Source organism: Patella vulgata, chromosome 4, assembly GCF_932274485.2.
Source record: "Patella vulgata chromosome 4, xgPatVulg1.2, whole genome shotgun sequence".
Classification (NCBI taxonomy): domain Eukaryota; kingdom Metazoa; phylum Mollusca; class Gastropoda; family Patellidae; genus Patella; species Patella vulgata.
In genome coordinates this window covers 15,164,856-15,185,158 of record NC_065882.2, presented here as the reverse complement: position 1 = coordinate 15,185,158, position 20,303 = coordinate 15,164,856, and the positions used below count along the sequence as shown (strand labels likewise).

Below are 20,303 nucleotides of genomic sequence, written 5' to 3'. Positions count from 1 at the left end.
ATGAAATAAGATCGCGCGTGTTTAGAAGACTTCAGTAGCAGTGTATTGAGTGACGTACGTACGTACATTTCATGTGTATTTTGGAATATTGTCGATTAAAAGAATGGATATAACTATTTGGATTATCGGTTGGCTGTTTTTAATCGGATATTTGGATATTCTGTGTGTCGAGTCAAGTAAGTGAAGTTTTTGTATTAAATAATTCAACACAATCAGCTGTTTTAGAGTCGAATAACCGTTCACACAAAAGTTACTCGACTTTTTGAAGTAAGGCTTCTATTGCAGTTCCTGTATCCCGGCTGTTTTGGCATCGAATCGAGGCTAATACAGGGGTATATATAACTCTATTTTTAGATTCCCCCCATACCACCTTTCCTTTCAACAAGCCAAAATATCTTCTGGTAAATAGTTTAGCCATTTTATATATATGTATATCATAAGCGAACGTAAATAACTCGGGGAAATATAATCGTATCATATTAACATTAAATAAATAAAATATATAAGTAGGCCTAAATATGAATGCAATTATAGCTGTAAACGATATATAGGCCTAAATATGAATATGAAAACAATTAAAGCTATAAACGATTTTTTAGGCCTAAATATGAATACAATTAAAGCTATAATTTGAATACAATTATAGCTACAATATGAATACAATTAAAGCTATAATATGTTGAATACAATTACAGCTATCAACGATCTTTTTTAAGGCCTAAATATGAATACAATTAAAGCTATAAACGATTTTATTCACACATATTTTAGAGGATCATACACAGTAAACTGGATCAAATCTATAGGCCTGAATATGAATAGAATTTAAAATATTTGATTCATTTATACAATTTTAGAGATAGCTATGGGATTTAATTTATTGTACCATAAGAACAACTATGTACATGTACACACATTAAAACAAAAGTTTCTGAACAGGAATAATCGAGGATGATCACCCGGACCTTAAGGGTTTCAGGGCAGTGGCATCTGTCAGCTAGAGGGAGGCCCTCCAGAGGTTTTTATATGTAAAAAGTTATTTTATTAGTGAAAGCTGAATCCCGTAGCCTATAAGTATTCTAAATAATCTATTGTAACAAAGGGTTCAATTAATATGTAAGTGTAGAAAAAAGCACAGGTTTTCTTGTGGCTAAAACAATTAAAAGATTCATCAAACATAACCGTACCTCTGGGATCTATACGGAACCTTTAGCCCCAGGCCTATAGAATCTTCATTCGAGTCTGTTTACTGAGAAATTATCTGGAGACCTCTACATTTTAACCGTTGATATTTGTTTTACAAATCTAAAACGAACTAACGTTGTATTTAACTCACAAATCATACATTATATCATACGCCATTAAAATCCTGCTGATAATTGTCTATAATGGATTGATATTGTTGGTATTAGTAATGGATTAATGATAATAGTTTTGATATTATATAAACCTAGTGAGAGAGTTTGAATTATTTCGGGGTCACCTCACTTAACCGCATTACCCGATTGTGATACAGTAGTACGTATGACTAACGGTTCTCATACAAGTTGGCAACCATATTGCGATTAATAAGCAGTGTATATGCGATAAAATAAAATTTAGTTTAACAGTTATAGATCTTGTTTCTCTGCATCAGCCTGGATAATGAAGATGGGAATACGATGTAGTTTCCAATTTTGCCTGGGCAGCGGCGCTACCGCCTATTCTTATTTCAAATTCCAACTGTCAACGATTCGTTCCCGTGAGCAACAATATTAATGTGTACATGGGATCTTGTTGTTTTTGTCCCTTTCGAATGACTAGACACTGGTTATTGCTAGGCTCTCCAAACTGCACCACTGACAAGAGGAAACCACGTTGGAAAATCCATCGGAATTGGAGATTTTCCTAGCCATCATCGGGAACTAATCCCTAGTTATTGAGCCAGCGCCTTACTGATCAAGTCAATCTGGATGATAACAAAACGTAATCTCTCTCCCCACCCCTCTCTCTCTCTCTCTCTCTCTCTCTCTCTCTCTCTCTCTCTTCTGTGGCTTTAACCAAAGGACAACACGTTTAAAGGACGGGCATCATGAATGAGGGTGAGAGAATGTGGGTATAATTACCAGTAATTTTAACATGGTTAATATTGTGTGTGGTATTTAAATTACTCTACAGTAATCTCTGTGAGAACCAGTATTTATACTATAATAACCCCGGTCTATATATACATACAGTCAGCTAGAATAAAGGGAGTGCGTTCCTGATTTCAATACGATGTATACGTGTGTATTTATGGTGTCGGGCTTAAGTCATTTGAACAAAAAATGTTTCAAATTCGGCTCCCACCACCGCTCACAGGTTTCTGTGAAAACCTGAATATGTATATATTTATATTATAATGGCTCCGGTCTAGATATATACCGGGGACACGGTGGCTAAGTGAGTAGGTCTGGAAGTCGTGGGTTCGATCCCGGTGTTATCCGAGAAAGTTCATCGGTATTTTCGTGGTGTGTGTGTAGGGGGGGGGGGGTGATGAGGACAGCTGTATAGTCGTTCGGATGGTACAAGAAAATCAGCTCCCGTGTACACATCGGCGTGCACGTAAAAGATTAAATATCCCTTGATACAGTTGGCATTCGATATAAGACCAGCCCTCATAGTACACTGTATGGGGTATGCCCGCCTTCATTGTTCCTGTTGGAGCTGAACAGCAGGACGTTATACCCCATTTCATTTCATTTTATTTTCAATTCAAAAACTAACTTCCACTCCCTTCATTTATATTCTTCTTTTGATACAGATTAAACAGTCAGAACCGTGTTGACCTCTGATTCTGACATTTATAATATACCCTTATCCTCTAAAAACCTCAACTAAAAATAGAAATTAGACAGAAACTCGGATCAGATATTTTGACTAAACGAGACGGTTTCGTTGTAAATTATAAAATGATCCTCGTTTAACGTGTTTATCACCATTTAATGTTGCTAATAGTTGTTAGGAATCTTCATGATGCCCGTGGTAAATGCGTTGATTCGTTTATTTTGAAATGCAGGTTTGAAAATTGAATTCCGATGTGGATATGTTGCATAACGGGGAACGTATCTCGTTTTGTATGTCCATTAGAAACGCCAATTAGACATTTTAAGTTAGAAAAAAGAGCGCTGGTTATTTAATGTGCCTCTTTATCTGGGTTCATCATCATTAGATGATTTAAAGGTAGTTATTTATCGTCATGGAGTGTATTATCAGTAAATAACACTGTAACGTAAATTAGAGATTTGAATATGGTTATATGGAGTAACATTGATATAACATTAGTCACGGCTAATATTTTTTTAAAATCCAACAATACATATGTTTTATTTTTTAAAAAAAAAGCCTATACATGCATTTTGTTCAGCAATCACAGAAATGTGCTTAGCAGACTGAACCAATGTGCCTTATTTGAGAAAGCTTATACTCGCTGAACGTCTATTGGTAATTGACTTGTAAACTACAATATTGTTAAAGATAATCTCAAAGAATAACAGTCCAAAAATGGTTCAATTCCGTTCGGTATTTATAAATGTTTGATGAATTGAAAATTTATCTACGTTTGGCATCCATTGCACATGATATATGGCATAATCATCACAGGCCAGTGTCACCATCTTTTGATGGACCACGTTTTAATCGGATTGGATCTACTGTAAGTCGGGAGATTATCTACTGTGGATAGTTTGATTTTGTATTCTTATTTAAATGTTAAGTAATCAAATACTAACGCCTTCTCCTCTTGGGCCCCTTACAAACACAGGAGCCACGATGGCTAGGTGGGTTAGACGCTGGCTCGCTAGCCTGGAGGTCGAGTGTTCGATCCCTGCATTGGCCGAGAAAGTTCATCGGGATTTTCCGACGTGGTTCCCCCTTGTCAGTGGTGCAGAACGGGGGGGGGGGGCTGACAAGGACAGCTGTCTAGTCCTTCGGATGATACGAAAAACCGAGGTCCCGTGTATATATTGGAATGCACGTAAAAGATCCCTTGGCAGTTGGAATTCGATATAATAGTAGACGATAGTGCCGCTGCCCGGGCAAAATTTCCCTCATAGCACACTCTATGGCGTATGCCCGTCTTCATGAGCCCAGTATAGGAGCAGAACAGTAGGACGTTAAACCCCATTACATTTTATTCCTTACAAACACTCGATGCCCCCCCCCCCCCAAGATATTAAATTCTGAAAGTGAAAAATTGAATTGTCTCTTTGAATACTTCACTGAACCAAACACGTGTATCATTAGCATCACTGAACATACTGAATACAGAACAACGACATATGTATTTTATGACATTTAACAGTTGATTTATATCAAATAGAATTTAAATAATAGAATATCATACTATATACAATAGATTCAATTAGGACAATGTCCACATAATATGATAATTGAAACAATTTAAAGTACAGAATTTGACACCAGAGATCTCGTATGTGTATAAATTAACATAGCATCTGTATGATATAAAAACCATATCACATTTATCAATTAGAACCACCCGGCTGTAATTTATTATATATCTAGTTTCATTTCTGGTCGTATTTTATCCATGGTAGCCTAGTTGGTCAATATGGTGTTAGTACAGCCCTGTACTAACTATTAACAAAAAACAAGAACGTGCTTAGGCCATCAAGGAAAGAAGGCATCACAGAAAAGGGGCCCTGCTATCAGTGGCATGCTATTATTATTTGTTACATCGTCTGAAAACATATTTAGTTCAAATCATGGTCCTCATACCGGCTTGTCCACTGTATAAAATGGTTGGTGATATTATAACCACCAATACGTAGGGTCCTCATAACAACCATCAGTGCATAGGGTCCTCATAACGACTTGTTCACTGTATAGAACAGTTAGTGATACATGTATTATAACCATCAGTGTGTAGGGTTTCATAACGACTTGTTCACTGTATAAAATAGTTGGTGATATTACAAAACACCGGTTTGTTGGGTCCTCATAACATGTTTGCTGTATAAAGTAGTCGGTGGTATTACAAAACATCGGTCCGTGGGGTCCTCATAACGACATGTTTGCTGTATAGAATAGTTGGGGATATTAACACATCGGTACATAGGGTCCGCATAACGACTTGATTACTGTGTAAACTGTATAAGGAATTTGGTGTACGACAAGAGTAATATGATCAAGTGTGTATTAATATCATGTAATATTTAATATCGATATCATCGCCTTTCTCTTTCAATCTGTATTTTATACTCCACACTCAATCAACCAATCAATCAACTTATAGTGTCCTCCACGGTGTCATAGTGCTGTATCTATTTAAAGAGAGACTCAATTGTTCGACCCCTTCTTCTTACTGAATTTTGTGTTGGAAATATCCTGTACTAGCGGATAAATCGGAAGTGCACTGTTTGTGCCCGAAACTGTAAGCAGTAGGCCAACGCCACTCTAGCCTATGTTACTTTTAGGTCCGAACTACCCTATACACCAAATTTCAGACAAACGACAGTCACAGATAGATAGATATGGTCTGCGGTGGATGCTGAATGTTGACAAATTATCAATTCAGCATATCTTAGTGAACGGAATTTAACCATTTTTGGACTTGTATTCCCTCAGATGTACAACTTTCACAGTATTGTATTATGAAATGTAATTAAGATACATCATATGCCGATCAGGGAATTTGGAACAAATTATAACTGGACTGAAAACTTTTACGGGCGCATCAGTTAATTAGTTCCCATCTAGATCCTTTCGATTCCTTTACAGTGGTCTGATTCCATGATTCCCTAGGTTTGGGTTTGCTGGATCTTGGGATAAGCGTGATGAGTAAAACAAAAACACAACATAATTTTATGGAAAACAATCACTGGTAGATAACAATAAGAGAATATACCATGGATGTAAAAAAGCAGTGATTGTTTTCCATAACATTGTGTAGTGTTTTATTTTGTGCCCAATCGCTATATGCGATTATACCATTGTAATTAATGTACTGCTGTGTCAGATTCGTTCCAGTATCACAGTGGCGAATGTCTCTTTAACGGACGAGTATGACCGGGGTGTATTATATTGATTACTGTACTAGTCAAGTAGATATTATAGTATTATGTATAGGTTAGATCAGTTCAACAACTGCTATCTGTCCACAGTCTTATATTAATCGATAATCGATTGATCTAGGTGATCTGGTTCACATTCCAGCACACAAAGGGACACAACATGATATATAACTGTGTTGGAATCATGTCGTATTTACGGTGATTGCGAGTTTCAGACTCGAAAACAAAAAACCTCGTATCAGATTACAAATCATTTTTTTCTAAATGTAAACACCGCTGCCTTCATATTATCTTCTATGTTCACAAGTTGTAAATTATGGCCTGTAACTTAGTTTGCGTGTGATAATAGTCGTTATTTTTAAGTCAGAAGCTCGTAATGACCGTAAATATGAACTCAGTCTTCGGTTATGTCCACTATTTCAGTGGTTCCTAACACCTTTTCCACTATCGGAACCCTAGGGACATCTTACAAATCTACGAGATCCGGTAATCTGATGGAAAAACATGGTTCATCATCACAGAGCAAAATGATCACCACTCCTATTAATGTGACTCTATAATATTAGCTACTGAAATTAATTATCAAAATTCTGATAATTTGATACTGAATAATATTTGACTTGGTTTAACTTTCTTTCACTGACCCTGCTTTCCTATGACTAATTTATGATTCTTTCTTCACCACATTATATAATACTTAAAGATGCATAATGTAAAATTTAGATAAACAGCTGATAGTTCTCGGTATAATAGTTTAAAATAGACGGTGAAAAAGGACCATATTTAAACTTTCAGTCCAATTACTTTATTCTGAGCGAAGTTATGGATGTTTGAAGAATAGTATAGTCTCGGATTTTCATTGCTACCGTTGTTACAATAGTAAACAGAGTTTCCATCCATTCAAAATCACAAGCATCCAGATGATCTAGAGAGTTGATTATGGATTTGTCATGTGAATAATTGTCTAATTTTAATTAGTAAAACAAATTATGCATCTTTAAAAGGAAATAAGTCTATGCAAGCCAGATAAATTGTGTAGTCAGAAATCAAATTTGAATCATACTAATTGTCGGATATGCATATTAATTTTGGTGCCCTTCCAATTTAAGAAATATAGTTCTATTTGAGAAATATAGAGGTTCAATAAGGTTGTAGATGACTAAAACATAATATGTTTTAACCTCATGCCAAGGACGGATGCGGTTGGTTTTAATATTTTAATAACCAATATTTATACTTTAAAAAACCTGGAGTAGCCTAACCAAGGACACTGTCTACATGTACCGTCACATAGAAATCTAATATAAATATTACGAATAAAACATCTTCTCGTTTGTAGTGCAACCTTGTTGCTGAATGAAAAGTTTGTCTATGCCACTATTTTCTGAATGAATGAAAGAATGGATTAGATGTGTGCCAGGAAGCAATTACTGGGTTTGTGGGTGTTTGAATGATAGCGTGAATGTAAACCAACCACAGCATGGTACCACACCGTTATATAATATACCATTAATACTCATAATTACATCCATTCAATTACATCACTTACTACTAATCTTTATTCCCACGATAATGGTCTAGATCCTTGCGTTACGGCACTATGTGTACATTATTAACACATATACAATGTAAATTATAACCATTCATTTCATTATTTAACAAGTATAGATGTGATGGTAGTAGTGGGCGAAAGCTTTGCGCTGCGACTCAAACGTTGCTTTAAGTAGTGACTTGGTCTAAATCCTTGCGTTACAATTCGTGGCACGACACTGTGTACAACCGTAACACAATGACAGTGATGGGAAGCACTAGTCGAAAGGCTTGCGCTATGGTTCTTTCGTTCGTTAGTTAATTTAGTTAATTCCCTTTTCAAAATATTACAGGGAAAATGTTCCTTATGACCTGCTGCATGGCCTGCAAAATGTTACAATCATGGCCCTTATTGCGCATTGCGTGGTGTTTACAGGTCTTTATTAGGTAATCGGAGTAGAAAGTTAGGATGTTTAAACCATTCCATCTCATCCCACCATGTTACAGTAATAGTGACACGAATGTTTATAATCTTTTATTTTGACCCGACTGGCTTCTGTTTATAATTAGCTATGGTTGTAGCTTTATAAGTTGGGTTTGAAATAGAATCTGTTCTGTGTTAGTTTGTGAAGTAGAAGTTTGAATGTCAAATGTTGAGGATAAAGTAATAGATGGGTTTGTTATTGTATATAATATGGTTTATAACTTTATTCACATTTTGAACTTCCAGAATCCTGGAACTCTGAAATCCATCATTGTTTTAATAGAACCTTCATACGCTACGGGAAGCCGCGGCGACTCAGTGAGTATGGCGCTGACTCAATAACCTGGAGGTCCCATGTTCGCTCCCGGTGATGGCCAAGAAAGTCTCTTGGGATTTTCTAACGTGGTGTCAGTGGATCAGGAGCCACGATGGCTAGGTGGTTAAGGCGCTGGCTCGCTAGCCTGGAGGTCGGGTGTTCGATCCCTGCATTGGCCGAGAAAGTTCATCTCGATTTTCCGACGTGGTTTCCCCTTGTCAGTGGTGCAGAACGGAGGGTCTGACAAGGACAGCTATCTAGTCCTTCGGGAGAGACGAAAAACCGAGGTCCCGTGTATACATTAGAATGCACGTAAAAGTCCCTTGGCAGTTGGAATTCGATATAAGAGTAGGCGATAGCACACTGTATGGCGTATGCCCGTCTTCATTAGCCCAGTATAGGAGAAGAACAGTAGGACGTTAAACCCCATTTCATTTCTGTCAGTGGATCAGGATAAAGAGAGTACATTTCAACGTAACCACCCTTTTAAAGTGGCATTATGGAAGATTACATAAAGGGCTGACAGTTCTCGCTATAATAGTTACAAAAATAGATAATACAAAGAGGATATGTTGAAAATTACAGTCAAATTATTTAACTCTTAAGCCGCGAAATCCCCATTTTAATAACACTGTAGCCTCGAGGAAGAAAAAAGACTTTGAGTAGATGGAACCGAATGAGGGAAATTCATGGCCGCCTGAGAGACAATCACTTCATTTCATATTTTAATGCGTTTGCATTTTTGTGTATCATCTTACTATTACCAACGCCTATACCGTTGAGTCACCCATAGATTTGTTGAAAAAGAAAACTATATTTTTTCACTAGATACAACCAATATAAACACATCTGTTACTTCTGTAATTAGGCGAGTAGAGTTCACGGGAGATTTTTTGTTTTGTAATTTTCTCAGTTTATGTTTTTTCTAAAGTAGCTTTTTTTTTACAGAAAGTAGATGAAAGACGCCTCATCAACTAATGGCTGGGATAAATAGGTCTTGTAAAACGCTTTTGATTCGTAGATCATTTTGTCGACTCAAAACCACTTCGTCTTAGATGTTTTTTGAATCATTTCAAAGACTTGATGTCTCTAAAGACACAAGTCGAATCCGAGAACAAAGTTTACTACAGTCTTTTTGTGGAGATTTTTTGTCAAACATAGTGCTTGAATTAAGCCTGTACATTTCCATATTGGAGACCTTGTAAGCCAGATTTCCATCTGATTAACCAGAACGTTTCAAGTTTTTTTTATGTTGGAATAATATGTCTGTTAAAGCCCAGCTAATATAACAACTGGAAACTGTTAGCTATAACATAAATAGCCATTCCTGGGGACGTTAATCAAAATAAACTCACATCGAGAGTGTATTCATATCTAGTGGAGAGTTGTCGCTTGTAAAGTTGTCATCGCTAAAGATCAATGGTTATCATTTTGCAAAATGGTATATCAAACATCTGAATACAATATCGCGCCTTTTTATAACTCAACTCGACCCATTATCTACAAATATAGGGCTTAATATTAAAACGATTTGAAATCGTGGTTGAAACCTTTGTTCTCTTGTGGTGGGGGATGTCGTGCATGGGGAGGGGGAGGGGTGTGATTGGTTATCATTTTGCAAAATGGTATATCAAACATCTGAATATAATATCGCGTCTTTTTATAACTCAACTCGACCCATTATCTACAAATATAGGGCTTAATATTAAACGATTTGAAATCGTGGTTGAAACCTTTGTTCTCTTGTGGTGGGGGATGTCGTGCATGGGGAGGGGGAGGGGTGTGATTGATCTTTCTAGAACACCTGATACGACTTCTCTTTTGTGGAATTGATATTTGGTACTGTGGTTGTATTTCTCTGATGGCGAACGGTTATTGTTTTAGATTTTCATAATTTCGAACAGTTTACTAGTAATGGGTCCCGTACACAATGACAGGTAGGCCTATGACTACTCTAGAACATCTGATACCACTTCTCATGTGGCACACAGCTAATATTTTTTTTGTGAGGATCTTGGAGTATTTGTAGATCAGGTTTTGAACACAAATAATTGGAACAATCTCCAGGAAACACAAGTCGTAGAGTAGACACGAATACAACGTGTAGATCTATTTATAGTAACGGAAGATTCAACAATCTCCCTGATACCTGTATCTGATATATTTACCACCTGTGTGTGGGTGTAACAAAGACTGGTGTACATAAACCAGATAAATATATTACACCGAGTGTGTGTGTGTGTGTGTGTGTGGGTGTGTGCGGGGGGGGGTCATCCCATATAGTTTCCTGTGTGGTTGTTGGTAAGATAGATAGTGAGAGGAGGGTGGGAGGTGGGAGGAGGGGTAACGTCCCCACGACATAAACTAGGTCATTTCGGGGCAAACATATGGTTCAATTATATTTCCATAATTCGCTTGCCTGTAGGGTTCTTTCGTTCTTTCGTTGTGGGAGGAAACCGGTGGTCCCGGAGAAACCCCACGAAGTTGTACAGGCGACCCTACTCTTTGTCACGTACAAGCTTCGGATCGAAACCACACCACTTGACTCAATGACAGACCTTATGATCTAACACGTACACGTTAAACCATTCGGTCACCCAACCACACTTTGTGGTTGTTGGTCGTTCATGTAGCATGTCGCCTGCCTAACCTTGTTGAGTCTCTTCGGCGGGTTCTCTGACTGTCAGAGAACCCTACGCGCAAGCGAATTATTGGAATGGACTTTTACCATAATTATGTTAGTCCCGCAATGACATAGTTGGTGTCGACTGGGTGGGGGTGGGGTAAAACGTCTATGGGACACGAATGTTTTGTCTTGAGTAGTCACGATTTTTCCGTAAATGTGGCGCCGACTACCCAACAAGGAGGTCTCGGGTTTGTTAAAGCAGCTCGCGATTTTTCAGCATCGTTTCCGCTTGCTAGTCCTGTGAGGAGGGGGTACTTGCAAGAGATATTGTCTAATCGTTCAGAGGATTCCATAGTTGTTCTAATTCGAAGATGAGTAAGCGGTCATTTCCCTGATACCACATTGCTGAAAAGAACGACGTTAAATCACATCTCGTTCCGTTTTACAATAAGAGGAAAACAGGCTTAACCCACAGTTTCAAGTTAAATTCCTCACTTAGGAAGTTGGTCAACAGTCTATATATTGTCATGTGAGAAACTTTGAACATGTTTATAATTAAAATACATGCATGTGCAGGGTTTTAACAGGAAATTCCAATGTTGTCTACACCCCTAACTTACTTCCTGGCACTAGCACAGTTGTACTATTGTATTTAAATGAATTCACAGACATTGTTTGTTTTCTTGACTTCGTTCTGGAACACTTGTTCTGTTAAGCGAGCGATTTTATGAATTCCTGTTGTACCGATGCCATATAATCGTTCATTTGGTTGTATACGGGAGGTTGAGCTGACTCCTTTTTCATGAGAGGTATTATTTAATTAGTTTTTCAAAACAAGCCTTAATATAACGGCTCATAAACGAAAGCATATTCCCATTAAAAGAGAGAGAGAGAGAGAGAGAGAGAGAGAGAGGGAGAAAGAGAGAGAGAGAGAGAGAGAGAGAGAGGGAGAGAGAGAGAGAGAGGAGAGGGTGGTGGTAACGTCCACAAGACACTAGCTAGAAAACTAGGTCATTTCGGGGATAACAAAGGGTACAATTTTATTTTAATAATTCGCTTGCGCGTAGGGGGGGGGGGGCGAGTCGTTAGAAGTGGGAGGAAACCGGAGGACTAACAAAGGGTACAATTTTACTTTAATAATTCGCTTGCGCGTGGGGGTGGGGGGTCGTTAGAAGGGGGAGGAATCCGGAGAACCCGGAGAAAACCCACTAGGTTGGACAAGAACTGATTGTCAGGTACATGCTTGGGATCGAACCCACACCACTTGAATATCGACAGACCTTGTGATCTAACGTGCACACCTTTCACATAACCGCCAACCCGATTCCCAGCAGAGAAGACGTGAGCTACCATACATCTGGAAGAAAGATTTCTCGAGTATAACAACGCTGGACTAGGAACTACTGCTAAGAGGTCAAAGTTCGATATTGTACATATTGGAATGTTTTGACATATTTTAGCCATTGTCTTTCATATCACATGCCAGACCAATCTAAACTACCGACATCTAAAACACAAAGGTCAAACGAGGTTAAGTTAACAGGGTGTTCGTAGAAAGGTCAGATTGCTATCACGCGCTACGTGATTTTCTGTGAAGGAACGGACTAAAAGTTATATGGATAAAATAAATGGCGGAAGATATTTATGCCATCATATTTATAGCTGATACGAAACTAAAGAGTAGAAAATATTGTTGAGTATCAGCGTTGTACAGATAAGATAAATGTTATTGCCCACAGGGAGCGGCATACAATCTCATAAATCATAGTAATACAACGAACGTGAAGGAATAAACTGATGAACGAGGAAATGGTTTATAACTGTCCAACATCAACCGAGTAAATGAAGACGGGCATACGCCATGCAGTGTGCTATCAGGCACATATTGTACGATCGGGTACACGATTGGACCTCGATTTAACGTGCTATCAGAAGGACTAGACATCTTCTCCTTACCAGATTATTCGACCTTCCAAAGTAACTTTCAAAATAGTTATTTTTATTACGAAGTTCTTCTCTCCACTTCTTGCATGCAATTCGTGTGTGACCGCAAGCAACCGTTGTTAATCATGGGCCGCAAGCAACCGTTGTTAATTACGGACCGCAAGCAACCGTTGTTAATCACGTGCCACAATCAATCGTTGTTAATCACGGGCCGCAAGCAATCGTTGTTAATCACGGGCCGCAAGCAATCGTGGTTAACCACGCGCCGCAAGCAATCGTTGTTAATCACGTGCCGCACACAACCCTTGTTAATCGCGGGCCGCAAACAATCGTTGTTAATCACTGGCAGCAAGCAATCGCACGCCGCAAGCAATCGTTGTTAACCACGGTCCGCAAGCAACCGTTGTTAAGCAACGGTTTGTTCTAGACGGAATCGAACGTATTTCGTTATCGGTGGCGCACAAGGGGTTGGTGACCCTTGGGGACGATTCTTAGATTGTACGCCCCCAAAACTCAAGTATGGGAGAAAGGGAGACGTTTTAAATAAGTAAACTGTTAATTCAAATTAAGCAAGGCATAATGTACAGCAAAATTAACAGCGATAAATAACTTCAAATTTTAAAATAAACTTAATTTTAATTTCAATCTTCGATTGGATGCCCTGCGCACCCTGAAATGGATGCCCGGAGGGGGGTGGGTATAGCTCTCTCTCTGCCCCCGCCCCTCTCTGCATTATCCTGTTGGTTATTGGCATTGCGGTATACTATATCACAGGTATTGCGAAATATTTCTAAGAGGTGGATAAGAGTGATATAAGTTACACGTGTATTAAAGATGTGGTATATTGTTTATATACCATGGTTTATATATTATATCATTCTAGCTGTACATGTTACTATAAATAGTATCATAGTTTATACTTACAGGAAATATATAGGCTATATTATAAATATATAACAGTTTTGTCATATCTGTCAAAATTCCTTACTTTTCTTTTCGTGAGCTTAAACATGTACATCTGTAATCATTAGACGCAAAAACTTTATTACTGACTAACCTATACAAATACAACTCAATTTGAACATTGTAAGTTCTAATGTCCTTAAAATCAAGGTTTTGAACGTTCTAATGTCCTTCCAATAATGTTCTGAATTTTCTGATGCCCTTCCCAGCGGTGTTTTGAACGTTTTAATACGTGTGTTCTAATGCCCTTTCCATCGATGTTGTGATTGTTCTAATACCCTTAACATTGCGGTTTTTGAAAGTTTGAATGGCCTTCGCATCGTTGTTCGAGAGCCCTAACGCCCTGGTGTTGTTATCTCTGTTTTCTAATGGTAATATCCTTCCCATCAGGGTTTAGAACATTGTAACATCCTTCGATGATTTAAAGTGTTTTGAATGTTCTAATGCCCTTCGAGATTTTGAACCTCTCTCTCTCTCTCTCTCTCTCTCTCTCTCTCCCTCAGGACGGAGGGCCTGACAAGGACAGCTGTCTGGTCGTTCGGATGGGACGAAAAACCGAGGTCCCGTGTACATATTGGCTAGCACGTAAAAGATCCCTTGGCAGTTGGAATTCGATATAAGAGTAGGCCGTAGCGCCGCTGCCCGGGCAAAATTTCCCTCATAGTACACTGTATGGCGTATGCCCGTCTTCATTAGCCCAGTTTAGGAGCAGAACAGTAGGACGTTAAACCCCATTTCATTTCATTTTATCTCTCTCTCTCTCTACCTCTCTCTCTCCCTTAATGGGGCTACACAAATACAATAAATTACCAGAACCGCCTTTTGTCTCGCCAATGGTTTTTCGTGCACTATGGAAGCTATTACCATTAATATATTCATTTAGTCAAGGAATTCAAACCATCGTCTCTTTAGAAAATAAAAATGTCCTTAACTGTATTTTACGATGAGATTAACGTCACGCGAGGTGGAATATTATTAATTGATTGATTGTTGAGGGTCTTAGCCTCCGAGTATTTTATCACAATACATTACGGTTTAAAACCAGTTCTAATCAAACGAAAATCGTTATTCTTACGTCTTCGTGGTATTTGATATACTTACATTAAGAATTGATATAAATTGCGGGTTAACAATGGAGGTCAGTTAAATGAAATAAAAATGGGATTTAACGTCTCAGTGTTCTACACCGACTGGGATATGAAGACAAAGTCTTTTATAAGTAGTGATCATATCGAATGCTGGTTTTGCTATTGAAATATACGCTTCAATTTCTTTGAAATTTCTATTTTGCGAATTTTTAAAATCAGTAGATTTTGATTGTCTCTTTAGTTTGGAATTGGGGGATAGAGAGAAGAGAGAGAGAGAGAGAGGGGGGTAACATCCACTCGACACAAAATAGGTCATTTTGGGACTAACATCTGGTTCAATTTTATTGCAATAATTCGCTTGCGCGTAGGGATCTTTAGCAGTGAGAGGAAACCGGAGGACCCGGAGAAAACTCACAAGGTTGGACAGGCGACCCTACTCCTTGTCATGTACAACCGGGGAATCGAAACCACGCCAGTTGACTCAATGACAGACCTTATGATACAGCGCGCACGTACTAACCATTCGCCCCCCCCCACCCCGTTTGGAATCGAATCACAATGGACTAATATTATTCAAGTTTATAGCAACAAAAAAAGGTTTCAATTGGAAGATATATATCAGAACATTGCTTGATAACGACCAGAAATTACAATTGTATTCCATGGAATTTTGTCCTGTGATTATTTGCTAATTCTGCGTTCTGCGACAAGCAAGTAGATCTATTTTAAACATTTAATTTAGATCCTACTCATTTACAGAGAGTTTTGTTGTAGCCTATGTTCTGTTTGGAATACAAATATTATTTATTACTGGGTAACGTTTCGACTAGGATTCCCCATTCCTGTGTATTTCAAGTTCAATTACTGAACTCAACATCAAAACTATACAAGACACACCCCTGATTCTAAACCTCGTCTCTCGAGACTGCGTTTCTCGAGATAGGAGATGGTACTGTAGTTCTTTCTGGAGATACAAATGGGAATCACATAGTAGTCCATAAGCAAAACTGAAATTTTTTTTTCTTCAAAACAATTGATTATTATTATTTGTTACATTTCTGCGTCTGACATGGGTATAAATCTTTGCCCAATATTTTAAAACGGAATAGGTGTGACGTCTTATCGTTATGAAGGCGGGGCTAAATCTATGTCGTATACAACAGCCAATCAAAATACTGCGAGGGTGATATAATAATCAGTGTTCAAATCTATATATACGACCCGCTTAATTTCATTTCCTATATATGCTGCATGTAATCAGCATTATTCCCTGGTGGCTGCAAAATACAGTGACGGCATTAAGTCAATATAAAGCACGAGACACTACTAAAATATTCACGTGCACAATATTTACACGTGACGCTCAATACATATTATCTTTTCCACGTTTAATTGATTCCCAGGTGCTTCAATAGAAAATACAATCGACATTATCTCTAAAACATAACATTGTTATTAAAATCTACTTCACAATATCTAACCCCATACAGCACGACATAACTTTAATTTTAAAAGTGGTCATGTGACCACTCACGGACCGGAAATTACATCAATCGGAAGTAGAATCAATCTGTGACAGATTTTCTATCCACAACGAGTGCTTTTGGTGCTTTTTTTGTCCAGCAAAGATCAATTTTAAAATGTTGTCCAGTGGAACCAACCATTATGGTAACTAGACCCGTACAAGAAATTCAATTTAGCAATCAGTGTCTGTGTTGAAGTCGGAGGATCATTTCGTTTCGTGTTAGCGGCGTGGGCATTGATTTGTTTTTTAGCAAGTCAATAACTAGTGGAACTAAGCTCGTGGAATCCACTACGTGGTGATAGATGACTGTCTCAACTTAGATAAAAAAACCAACGAAAGACTGATAGACGCTGAAATTAGATTATTTTTTGTGTATAAAATCTTCAACTCCCAGACCTATAAAGATCTGAGGATGATAAATCGTATAATAAAATAATGTTTCTAGAATTAATGAAAGGGTTTTATTGACGGTTTATGGGTCTGTTAAGATAGATTAAGAAATGAAGGAAATCGAATAATGTCTCGATTTACAGTTTAAGAATTAATTTAGAGGGAAGGAGTAAGAAATGTAGTTTGAAATCCAACCGAAACTGTTTAGCCAGGTCATATTGAGACTTACGTGGTACATCTTTTTATTTAAATAATTAGTGGTACATCTTTTTATTTAAATAATTAGTGGTACATCTTTTTATTTAAATAATTAGCAAGACCACATGGGTCTTTAGATACGTATGACATCCGATCTTTATCACGTATAAGCCCTGGATCAAGCCCATGACTTACATAGAGAACTGGGTCATTTCAGGACAAACATATGATACAATTGTAGATCCGGAGAAAACCCATGGGGTTATACAGGTGACTCAATTCCCCGTCACGTATTGAAACCACGCCACATTAGAAATAAAAACATGGGAATTATGTTTAACGTAGCACAAATACTTTCTGTTATTCTGAGATTGACTTTGGGTGTTTTGTAATGGATGGGTTGAAAAAATCAAAATGGCTGTTCTCTGTCCACGTCAGTGTATTATCTAGTTGTATAGAATGGAGAGAGGTTTAAAAGCTCGTCAACCCAATGTCATCATTTTAAGAACAACATACGGTTAAATTGTAAAATGGCCAAGTATGACCTAAATGTTGGCTGTACAACGGCATTTCATCGAATTCCAACGAATGTGTTCACGGGTGAATCTTGGTTTGAGGATAAAACTTTTAATCCTAATGTATGACACCATTCAAGGAAAGTCGACAGTTCAGGCTTGAGTTTTAATATTGCATCACCGACAGAGCAGCACAGAAATAATTAAACCTAACAGTCCTTCAAATCTTCTTCTCCTCCTTCAACGTCACCATATTAAACATTATTACAACCACCCTTTCTCTATTAACGCAAGAGTTGAGCCCAGGGGCAGATTACTCGCATGTTTTTACGACCCCCTCACAATGGCCACCACCTTGATTCTTCAAACAGTAAATATTGTCTTAGATGAATCATATTAGAATGGATCACCCTGCTGTTGTCGGTATAATGAACACTGAGTGCTAGAACCAATCGCTCGTTCCCCTTCAAATATTTTATGGCTAAACGGAACACTATAATTTCTTTTTTTTTTCTCGTTGTAATTTTTTTTTTGTTTTCTCTCGTTGAAGTGAGAATTGATCTCTTTTTTTTATGGTGCTCACTTTTTACAGTGCAAATATTTTCTCCCCAACAAGACAGTTGAAATGAATGTAGTTATCAATTATTTTTCTCCTCGTTTCCCTTCGGGGTTATATAAAGCTGTTTTGTGTTCTGGCTAATAACTTTTCAGACTGATCTAATATTTCAATTCGTTCAGAAAACAGGGTGACGCGTTATGCTGGGTCTCACTATGAAATTGATTTATTTTATAGCGAAGTTTCTAGTTTTTTGTTTCAAATAAGATACACAAAAAGTAAAAGTAATTTGAAATGCTTTAGAAACTGGCGATGTTCAGAATAAAACAAATTTATTTTCAACCATATTTTTAAAAATGTAAATTGCTGTACGTGATCCCGCCGCCCCCTCTTTCAAATAAGATGCAAAAAAAGTTAAAAGTAATTTGAAAATGGAAATGCTCAGAATAAAACAAATTTATTTTCAACCATATTTTTAAAATTATAAATTGTTGTACGTGTTCCCCGACCTCCCGGGAGGTGAATGACGAACCGACCTACATAGTTATAGTTTGATATCCCTTAGGCTTACTCGTCTGAAATCTACCCAAACTAACGTTTCAATTAACTGCATATGGCCAGGGTACATGTATGTTTAATCCTTATATGAGGAGCCGCAAAATGAAAGGAGGTTTAATTTCTTAATTTTCTGCCCCGGTTGGCCTAATGACGACGGACATGCGTCATAGTGTGTTATGAGGAAAATTTTTCCCGGACAGTGGCGCTATAGCTTACTCTTCTATCCAATTCCTACTGCCAAGTGTTCTGTTACGTGCACGCCAATGTGTACACGGGCCATCAGTTTTTCGTCCCATCTACTAATAGGAGCCACATCGGTTCGGTGAGTAAGGCACAGGATCACTAACCAGGACGTCTTGGGTTTCATCCCGGTGTTGGCCAACAAATTCCTCGGGGTTTCAAGTCTAAGTTTCGCCTTGTCAATCGTGCAGGAGAGAGAGAGAGAGAGAGAGAGAGAAAAAAATATTAAGTATTTCCACAATAACAGAGAAAGAGATAGGGTTTAACGTCCACTAGACACAAACTAGGTCATTTCGGGACTAACATATGGTTTAATTTTATTTCAATAATTCGCTTGCGCGCAGGGGTCTTTAGCTGTGGGAGGAAACCGGAGGACCCGGAGAAAACCCACGAGGTTGGACAGGCGACCCTACTCCTTGTCACGTACAACCGGGGATTCGAAACCACCCCAGTTAACTCAATGACAGGCCTTATGATACGACACGCACGTGCTAACCATTCGGCCATCCAACACACGTGCAGGATGGAGTGCCGGGCAACAAGAAAAAGCGTCTAGTCGTTCGGATGGGAGGAACAACCGAGGTCGCGTGTATACAACTGACAGCATGTTAAAGGTCCCTTGACATTTGGAAATCAATATACACTGTAAGAGTAGGCAAAATGTCCTACATACATGTACATGTAGCTGCACGTCGTATACTCGTCTTAATTAGCCTGTTGGGTGCAGACAAATAGGACGTTAAACCCCATTTCATTTCATACTACTTCTCCTTTTTGGTGGAAAGGGCGGTGGGGAGTGGGTGGGTGGCCGAATGGTATAACGTGTGCGCGTTAGATCGTAAGGTATGTCGTTGAATCAAGTTGTGTGGTTGCGATTCGCCACTTGTATATGTACGTGACAAGGAGTATGGTCGTCTGTACAAATTCGTGGGTTTTCTTCGGGTCCCCAGGTTTCCTTCCACTGCTAAAGATCCGTACGCGCAAGCGAATTATTGAAATACAATTAAACCATGTTGGTCCCGAAATAACATAGTGTGTGTCGATTGGACGTTAAACCCTATCTCTTTCTCTGTTATTGTGGAAATACTTAATATTTTTTTTTATCGAACTGAAACACTGATTACTCACTGCATGCCACCAAGATCGTGTGTTTATTGCAGCAGCAAAAAATACAATCAACCAGGAAAGTTCCCTTGAGATCCCGAGACAGTAAATCTAATTGACTAATTTATTGAGGCCACTACCAAAAGTGACTAAGCTAAATTCGATAATGGGAGCGACTAACGAGAAAAATGTATGTTATGAACATATAGCCTG

General features: G+C 38.2%; 1 protein-coding gene across 1 annotated transcript in view; it reads left to right on the top strand.

Moving 5' to 3' along the window:
* LOC126818581 (receptor-type tyrosine-protein phosphatase T) overlaps positions 1–20,303 on the top strand; it is a 109,195-nt gene continuing 88,892 nt past the window's right edge. The window contains exon 1 of the mRNA XM_050546043.1: positions 1–176. Within this exon, the coding sequence (XP_050402000.1) occupies positions 104–176 (73 nt within the window). The 5' untranslated portion in view covers positions 1–103. The remainder of the gene's footprint in view (positions 177–20,303) is intronic.